Below are 9,548 nucleotides of genomic sequence, written 5' to 3'. Positions count from 1 at the left end.
CCTTAGGGGTCAAATTGACCCAATCTGTTCCCTTCCTCCATCCTTCCTTCTCTCCACAATCCTTATTCCCTTCCTTCTTTCCTTTCTCCCCTTCGTCCTTATACTTCCTTCCTCTTTTGATGATCTGTTCCCTCCCTCCATCTTTCTTTCCTTCCTTTTCCCCTTCCTTCTTTCCACAATCATTATTCCCTTCCTCCATTCCTTCCCTTTGTCCTTACTTTCTTCCTCTTTTGATCCAATATACCTGATCTGCTCCCTCCCTTCTTTCCCTTCTTCCTTCCTTGAACGAATCTGTTCCCTCCCTCCTTCTATCTTACCTTCCTTTTTCCATCCCTTCTTTCCTTCCATCTTTCCCTTTGTCCTTCCTTCCCTTCCTTGACCCAGGCGGACAACAGGAGGGTTAAAACCGTCCTTTTTAATAGAGTATATGGTTAGGGTTCTGAGAATGGCAACTATTCTTAATGTTTTTAAAACACAATAAAAAAATCTATCGGTTTTAACTCAGTTTTAACTCTGGCTAACTTTTATTTGTATGATTGTTATTGTTTTATTGTTCAATCAACTGTTTTTGATTAATATTGTTTTTAATTGTTTAATGTTGTTTTGTTCAAGAACCTTGAGATGGATTTTTTGTATAAAAGGCGCTATATAAATAAAATTATTATTGTAGAAGCCAAATATATATGTTGCCTGCCATTTTGCTTTAGGTTTTACATCATTGCGTTGACACATTGAGAGAGTGTGGTTATTTTCTTTTATTGTGTGTGGGAGTTCAATTCACTTGTAAATCTCACCATTATGATTTATTGAAAGGCACATACTATTTTTCACTTTTGCTATAACTAACTCTTTTTGATCTTTTTTACAATAAACATGGACCCTCTGAGTTTTTGGACGCGTCACAAAAGTTCCTCAGCAGCTGAAGTTTGTTGAAAGACAGGCGCAACAATTATTATTATAAAATCTAAACCATATTTAATGTAAACAAACTTTGGATTAAACAGAAGAATGCAGCATACAACTACAACTATTTTAATTATCTTAAAGTTATTGAATTACATCACATAAACCAAAGTGGGACAGGGACAGAGAGACATTTGTGGTTAAAAGAAAAAGAAAACATGTCACTGTAGCTGTGGTCTTGAGAAAAGAAATCCAGACACAAGAGAAGAAGTGTCTCCTGGGACATAAATAGTTGCAGTGAGTTGACCCCTCGGGGCCACCGTACACGTCCCTGACACTTGACTGAATGCATAAAGGTCATAAAGGTTTTTTTGTTTAGACCTGTTTATGGAGGAGGGAGTTGAACCTGTTCAGTCACATGATCATCAACATGTTTTAGTTCATATTTATTAGTTAGTTATTTTGAGCATCCTCTGTAACTTCCTGATGAATCATGACTGGTAAGTTTGAATTTTCCTTGTCTTATGATCCATTTTCTATTATAATCTGTGACTTTTTCTCATTGCGTCTTCTTTATTTCCTTCCTTATTTATGATATTTTTACGTATTTGTTTGGTTCTTTTGTCGCTATAAACAATTTAAGATTGAATAAAATGCTAAAACCAAAGTAAAGTATGCAAAAACGTCCTGAAGCTGCTGTGTGATGTGATTAAAAGCAGATTAAATGTATGTTTAAATAATGTTTCATCCTCTTCATGTCGTCTCAGGATCATTTCTGTAACTGTGGCCTGTGGCGCCACCTGCTGGTCAAACTGTATCAACACATTAAAAACCAAATACAGAAATGAATGTGACTGGAACTAAATGACTTCTTGGTTTTGGTTCATGATAAAAGTCAGTTTTCAGGATGAATTTAGAAACTTTTAAAGTATCTGAAATGACGAGACGATCACACGATGAGACGAACAAATCAATCAGTGACTTTATTTCTGGGATTCAATGAATAAAATAAATAAATGAACCAAACTTCCTGCAGAAATCTGCACATTTCGTTTCTCCAGCTGGACGTTCAGACGAGGCCGAGGGCGGCGGCGAGCAGCTGCAGCAGGTCCACGCTCAGGTAAACTCTGCAGAAGGACAGGAGGACGCCGAGAGACGAGAGGCCGATGAGGAGCCAGAGGATCTGAGCGCTGAAGTAGAGAGGAGCCAGACTGAGACACAGAGAGAGAGGAGGAGAGGAGGAGGAGGAGAGGTTCATTTTACATCTTTATTCTGTAACTTTCTGTGAAAAACTGAAAAACAAACACGACCACTTTTTTTTTTCTTTTTCATGAGCATTTTCTACTTTTAAAGGGATAGTTCAACATTTTGGCAAATTGGCCCATTGCCATGATCGCTATAGTTTTAGCAGTAGGTTCGTTACCTTTAATTGTCGGTGCAAGCTATTTTTAGAACGGCGGAGCAGAGCCGTGAGCTGCTCAGAGCTACGCTACAGAGGCTCATGGGATTTCTTGGTTTCCCTCATCAAACTCATCAAATACACAATCCAACAACTCCACAACGCTCTGGTGGACAAGTTGTGACCTGCACATTCACCACGCTATGAGATAATAGGCGCGTTTCCACTGCAGGAACCTCCCCCACAGGGCCATTTACAGGAACTTTTACGGGGGCCGACGGAGTACCTACTCCAGGGTAGGTACTCCGTTCGGCCCTGAAAAGCTCCTGGGTGGGGCTCGAGGTTAACCCGGCGCTGATTGGCTAAAGCTAGAGCAGGGCTCTGACGCCACCAGAAAGCACCAAAACAACCGGCATTTTTAAAAGGGGGAGCAGAAGGGGAGCATTAGCCTAGCATACACAGCTGTAAACAACAAGAAAACAGCAGGAAGATGTACACAAATGGACCGACGGTGAGGTGCAGACACTGATGCAGTCTACAGCACCGAGGAGATTCAGAGGGGGTTTGAGTCATCACAGCGAAATGAAAATATCAGCGCACCTCGACACACTGGGGATCCATCACACCACAAAACAATGCCGTGAAAAGTAAAAAAAAAAAAAAACTCAAGCAGGATTACAATCAACCGCCATGCGCACAAACACACAAACCAGAAACGCGCCTACCGCCTCAGCTCCTTCCATCCTTCTCCGTTGTTGTTATGATTTTTGTGCATGTGCTTGTGACCTGCCTGGGTGACGTCACGGTCGAAACTGTCGCACAGCGATTAAACTCATGACGTCGCCGCGGGGTCCGACTCTGCAGTGGAAACACGGCCACTGAGAGGGCCGAGTGAGAGGACGGTTCCTGTAGAAGTTCCTACCCCCTCCCTTTACCAGGAACTCCTGCAGTGGAAACACAGCTAATAACAGAACGTTACCAGACAGAGTTGTTTTAGAGGTAAATTCTTGTAAAACCACTGATGCGCGTTGCCTTCAGGGCAGTATTTCATCAACAGTCTCTGTATTTCCCTCTAAAACAACTCTGTCTGGTAACGTTGTGTTATTCTCTCATAGCGTGGTGAATGTGCAGGTCACAACTTGTCCACCAGAGCGTTGTGGAGTTGTTGGATTGTGTATTTGATGAGTTTGATGAGGGAAACCAAGAAATCCCATAATGAGCCTCCGTAGTGTAGCTCTGAGCAGCTCACGGCTCTGCTCCGCCGTTCTAAAAATAGCTTGCACCGACAATTAAAGGTAACAAACCTACTGCTATGACTATAGGGATTATGGCAATGGGCCAATTTGCCAAAATGTTGAACTATCCCTTTAAATATCTCACTTTAAAAAAAAAATCTCCTCCACTTGTGGTGTTTGTGGTGAATCTGAGTTTGGTCTCAGCTGCTGGATGTTGCTCTGTGTCCACCAGCTGTTCTCTGAATGTTTATACAGATGTTTCTGAAGACAAAAAAACATCTGTACAAAACATCAGCAGAGTGGAAAAACAAGAGTGAAGTTCTGTTTTATGATGATTCATTTTTATTCTGTTACTTCTGTCTGAAACAAAAACCTGCAGCTGTTTGAAGAAGAAGGAGAAGAGGAAGAAGAAAAAGAGGATGGACAAATAGACAGATAGATAGATAGATAGATAGATAGATAGATAGATAGATAGATAGATAGATAGATAGATAGATAGATAGATAGATAGATAGATAGATAGATAGATAGATAGATAGATAGAACGATAGATAGAACGATAGATAGATGGATAGATAGATAGATAGATAGATAGATAGATAGATAGATAGATAGATAGATAGATAGATAGATAGATAGATAGATAGATAGATAGATAGATAGATAGATAGATAGATAGATAGATAGATAGATAGATAGATAGATTTGTCTCACCGTCCCTGTGGAGACTCTTTATATCCCTGAAAGTAGCGTAAACGTCCGTATAAATACAGCAAACCACAGACTGAGGACAGACCTGAAACACACACACACACACACACACACACACACACACACACACACACACACACACACACACACACACAGTCACTGCCTGAACACTCTGTGTGTGCGTGTGTGTGTGTAATTTAAATAGTTTGTGTGTGTGTGTTGTCGTCTCTCCGTCACCTTGGCTGAGGAAGACTCCGGCCGTCCACAGGACAACGATGAAGATGGGGAAATACTCGGAGCAGTTCGCTCTGAAGAAGAAGAGACGACAAAGAGGTCATCACAGGAATAATTACAACACACACACACACATTGCGTTGTAATGTTAATTTTGTGAAACATAAGTTATTTCTTGAGTATAAAGAAAAATGGGCGAATGATATCTGGTTTAAACCAAAGCTCAGAACCTGTTGCCAATTGAAAAATGTGTATTGTGCAGAACCCGATGTGACTTTGCCACTGGATAGATCCAAGAGATCTTTATGTGATTCTCCCTCTGGCAATAGAAGTAGGTCGGTTTAACTCAGTACCTGAGGATGAAAGACTATGCACATTATGTAATCTAAATGTAATTGAGGATGAACTGCATTTTGTGTTTCATTGTCCGTTATATGACGAAGCCAGAACAGGCCGTTTTTGTTTCAGAAAATGCAAAATGTGAAACCGGAGTTGTTTTGGGCTGATGATGAGGTAAAGTTGGAATGGTTCTTCAGAAAGGAAGTCTTTACTATAGCTACTTTCATAAAAAATGCCTGGTCAAAAGGAAGAGGTGAATTATTTATGTGAACTCCATGTGGTTTCTGTTTTTGTTTTGTTTTTGTTTGGTTTAGTTTGTGCTCTGATTATTTTGTTTGGTGTCTAAATATGATGATAATGTGTCTTGTAAGCCTTTATGGGCTGGGCGCCTTGATTGGTGCACGACACGTAAATAAATATAAATTCATAAATTCATACACACACACACACACACACACACACACACACACACATACACACACACACACACACACACACACACTATAAAAACAGCTGTATCGATCCAGATGTTGATGGGCTGATGTGTTGAGGTCAGAGGTCACCGACTCACTGAGCTCTGAAGACTCGCTCAAACTCCGGCGGTCCGCTGGTGGAGGGAGGAGACACCGCGTACTTCCTCCTGGCGTAGATCACCTGCAGAGAGAAATACGCTACACACACACACACACACACACAGGAAACATGCATTAAAGGGATAGTTCAACATTTTGGCAAATTGGCCCATTGCCATAATCCCTATAGTCATAGCAGTAGGTTCGTTACCTTTAATTGCCGGTGCAAGCTATTTTTAGAACGGCAGAGCAGAGCCGTGAGCTGCTCAGAGCTACGCTACGGAGGCTCATTATGGGATTTCTTTGTTGGTTTCCCTCATCAAACTCATCAAATACACAATCCAACAACTCCACAACGCTCTGGTGGACAAGTTGTGACCTGCACATTCACCACGCTATGAGATGATAACACAACGTTACCACACAGAGTTGTTTTAGAGGTATAAATGTGTCATAGGTCACACTTTTTTTTCTTTGTCGTTTTCTACCAGTCCTCATAATAATCATGTGGCTTGTTATTTACTGTACATTATTCCTTAGCTAAAAATAAAACACAATGTTATATAAATAGTGCCCCATCGCCCTCCTAGAGTCTCCAAAAGAGGTCTTTGTCTTTTTCTTGCTCATTTTCTACTTTCTTTGTTCTTTTCTTCTCTTTTTAAGGAAATGAAAAAGCAAATAACCAGGTGGCAGCAACAAACAATGGTCAGGGCCAGGCAATTTCCTTTTATAGGCAAAATTAGGCAATTTTAAAGTGAAAATTGCCACACCCCCGAGACTTGAGTCATGTGACTAGGGGTCACATGTCTCCAGGTGTGTATGGGGTTTAAACTTCCTGGGGAGAGACTCCCAAGACAGCCTTGTAGGTGGCAGATAGATTGTGTCTTAGGCCACCACGTCTGTTTAAAGAAGGTTTCTTTAAGTGGACATAAATGGCTTCTTTCACTCCTCTCTCAAACCATCTTTCTTCCCTGTCTAAAGCAAGGACATTGGAGTCCTCAAAAGAGTGACCTTTATGCTTCAATCCACATAGAACTGAGCCTACAGTGCATCATGAAAACGTATGACTGTAAACAGTACTGTAAACATATAGCCATCCAATTCTTGCTAAATACATCTTCAATTTTCCTGAAAAACATTGACAATATTTTGGAGCCGTGATTGATGAAGTTTGGCAAATATCAGAATGTTATCTCAAAAACTGAATTTTCTAGAACATTTTGAATTCTGCTCTCATGGGAACAACTGCAGTCAATGGGGCGTATTCACACCAGGAAAGTCCGATAGTTCACTTGCTTTGGTGCGGACTAATTTTTTTTTTTACTTGGTGCGGTTTGTATTCACATTGCATTTTTTCACAAGCGGATCAACTTTGTAAACAACAGCACGTGTGTCCCACCGTCGCTCAATCGTTGGATAAAAAATATCAGCGGGATCTTCCACGAAAAGAGGTCATGAATGCGTTTCTTGCTGCCCTTTCAATTTGGTCGTATTTCCAGTTGCACCTGTCCTGTGCTTATTCATCACTTGGAGGCTATGTGGCCGTTATGCAGCATTCCCCGTGAAGGAAGGTCAGAAAACAAACACACAGACGTCTGTATGTGCGTCTGAAGGATGGTGCGCTAAAAAAAGAAAAAAGAAAAAAAGGACGGCACAGCAAAAAACATAATCATTCTCTCAGGATGCCGTTTGTTTGATCCGCACCAGAGTCCGGTAGTTTGTATTCACACCTCCCCAAAAAGTCAGTTTCAAGCGGACCAAACGAGCCCAGTGTGAATACGCCCTAAGAGTGGCATTTTTAAACCTCAGATTTTCTCTTATGAAGCAAAACACTTCTCATTAACATGTCCGTGAAGGTTCTCAGTCATCCAGGTCATCTTATTCTTGTGGAGTTTTAGTGAAAAAGCAACTGGACTTCTTCTCTTGTTTGAAGACGTTTCACCCCTCATCCAAGAGGACAGGGAGGACAGATGGTTTGAGAGAGGAGTGAAGGAAGCCATCTATGTCCACTTAGTAAAAAAGCAACTGGACTTCTGACGAGCGTTTTGAAAACGAGCGACAAAATCGCGTAGTACCTCGTGTTTGGTCGCGCGTCAAAACTCGAGCGAGAAAAAAAGCGTTCCTCGTGTTTGGTGGGGTGTTTGGTGGGAACCCCCCTTGTGGTTCCCACCAAACATGATGAAATAGACGAAGACGCGATGGTCCCGTCGCAAAAAAAAAAATCGCATGTATTGCGTCGCAAAAAAAAAAAGTTGCGTGTACCGCGTCGCCCGGCGCGCGCGCACCTAACCGCGTCTTTGCATTACGGCCTTTTACACAGCGGACGTAAGGAATAAACGACACGTGACGGTGTGTTCACCGGACACAAAGCGAAAATTCGGTGTGAACGAACTACTGTTATTGGTGCGTTGAGGCCAGAGAATTGTGGGATTTGTAGTTTTTGAACGATCGCAGGTTGTGATCTTTCTTTTTTGTGATTTTCCCGATTCACACATGTATTTTTTTTAGGGGCAAATGCGAGTGAAATGCTCGCCCATGGTGGGCATAAAAAAATGTAAGACCTGTCTAAAATTATTTAAGACTTGAACACAATAATTCAACAAATTTAAGACATTTTAAGGCCTAAAATTTAGATTTTCAAATCTAACAATTTAGACTGTTTAAGACCCTGCGGATACCCTGAATGTTCTTTGCTTTGAGGGAGGAGATTTTGGAAAAAAAAAACAGAGTGATGGACTTCATAATTTGTAATGAGTTTAAGATGGCCACTTGCTAAGACTGACAGGAGCCAAACAACACACTGAACTCGGCACGTGACTGAAAATGATCCAGCTCCTCCACCAGGGCAGAGCCGGTGAGATCAGATTACATATCGAAGGGTCTTGTTCACCCCTCATATAATTATAGTGTCATGCAAAAGTTTGTCCACCTCCAAAAGGCATAAAGTTACAGATGGCACACTCCCTTTACATTTTAAACAGTATATAATATTGTTCTTATTTTCATCTTTTACACTTTCAAACTGACAGAAAAGGAAAAGTTACCGTGTAGCCCCCGCCTTTGGAAGCCATCACAGTGTGTAAAAGGTAAATATCTTATCTGATACCTTGGTCAAAGTTATCTGAGAGTTCAAGTCTCCTGGGTTTCACATTCTTTTGCAGGTTGCTGCCTGCGTTGTTTTCCCTTCATCACTCTGAAACTGTGGAAAGCAAATAATAATACACTGAGATTGATTAAAATATTGAAAAAGAGTGTTTCATGTTTAACTTTATCCCTTTCGGAGATCATTTCATCTTCCTCTTGCTGAACTGTTCACAGACAAACTTTTGCATGACACTTTACTTTCTTTTGAAATAAAAAGAGATACAACAACGAACAACTCATTTTGGTCTGGAACAGAATCTGGTTTATGTCAATTTTCTTGGGCTGAACTCTACATTTTAAATAAGTTATTTAGACACTTTGATGCACATTTTTCTAACTTTTTTGTTCTACTGAAGGTTCCTGAACACAAATGGACCTTTATTTTTTCCTCCAACAGTCCATGTGTGTGTGTGTGTCACTCTGCATTTACATATATTTCCATTCATATTAATATCTATAAATAAACTTTTTTTTAAATAAACAGGTGGAACCTTTTAAAAAATGATCTTTTCACATGTTAAATCCTGTTTGATGAGCTCAAGAGTCGCTCGCTCATTTCACAGAGCAAAGTTCACACTGTGCTTGTAGTAAATGCAAATTTGATTCATAAAAACAACTCGGTCCTAATAATGAAAACAAGCAGAAGTAAAGAGAAGCTGATGAACAAGAGGATGAAACACTGACATAAACAAGGGACATTGTTACATCAGTTTTGATTGATTGATTAATAAAAAATGTCACATTAAAAACTTTATTTATTCTTACACAGAAAATAAAACCTCAAAATCTAAAATATTATTCAATTTCACACCTAATTTTACTAATAGAAATATATCTAAATGACTACAGTAAACTCCCATTATCTCAGAGATTTCCCAGCATGCTCTCTTACCCTGCTCCAGGACGCCCAGCACCGACACGGCGCCGAGTCCGACCACGTCGTCCCCCATCATCTTCATCAGAGACGTCAGAGTCTGAGCCACAGGTGAGAAGAGCAGGACACACACACAC

The 9,548-nt window shown here is 40.6% G+C and overlaps 1 protein-coding gene across 1 annotated transcript; it reads right to left on the bottom strand.

Moving 5' to 3' along the window:
• Nucleotides 1-1,890: 1,890 nt before the first annotated feature.
• On the bottom strand, nt 1,891-9,548 carry ltc4s (leukotriene C4 synthase). The gene is made up of 5 exons (XM_083980438.1): nt 9,430-9,548; nt 5,393-5,492; nt 4,486-4,556; nt 4,252-4,333; nt 1,891-2,114 (listed from the first exon to the last, which is right to left on the bottom strand). Exons 1-5 carry the CDS (start codon nt 9,494-9,496, stop codon nt 1,973-1,975), a joined length of 462 nt encoding a protein of 153 aa, XP_083836564.1. The 5' UTR covers nt 9,497-9,548; the 3' UTR covers nt 1,891-1,972.

This window comes from Trachurus trachurus (assembly GCF_905171665.1).
Source record: "Trachurus trachurus genome assembly, chromosome: 10".
Classification (NCBI taxonomy): domain Eukaryota; kingdom Metazoa; phylum Chordata; class Actinopteri; order Carangiformes; family Carangidae; genus Trachurus; species Trachurus trachurus.
Note: the sequence above shows the minus strand (reverse complement) of the source record. Positions and strands in the feature narration are given on the sequence as shown.

What these genes read in the sequence shown, in the direction of transcription:
- ltc4s (XM_083980438.1), bottom strand. Translation starts at nt 9,496, where the DNA reads ATGAAGATGATGGGGGACGACGTGGTCGGACTCGGCGCCGTGTCGGTG. An exon ending in GAGCGAGTCTTCAGAGCTCA is followed by an intron (nt 4,557 to 5,392) that starts GTGAGTCGGTGA and finishes CTTCTTCTTCAG; the next exon opens with AGCGAACTGCTCCGAGTATT. An exon ending in CGGAGTCTTCCTCAGCCAAG is followed by an intron (nt 4,334 to 4,485) that starts GTGACGGAGAGA and finishes TGTGTGTTTCAG; the next exon opens with GTCTGTCCTCAGTCTGTGGT.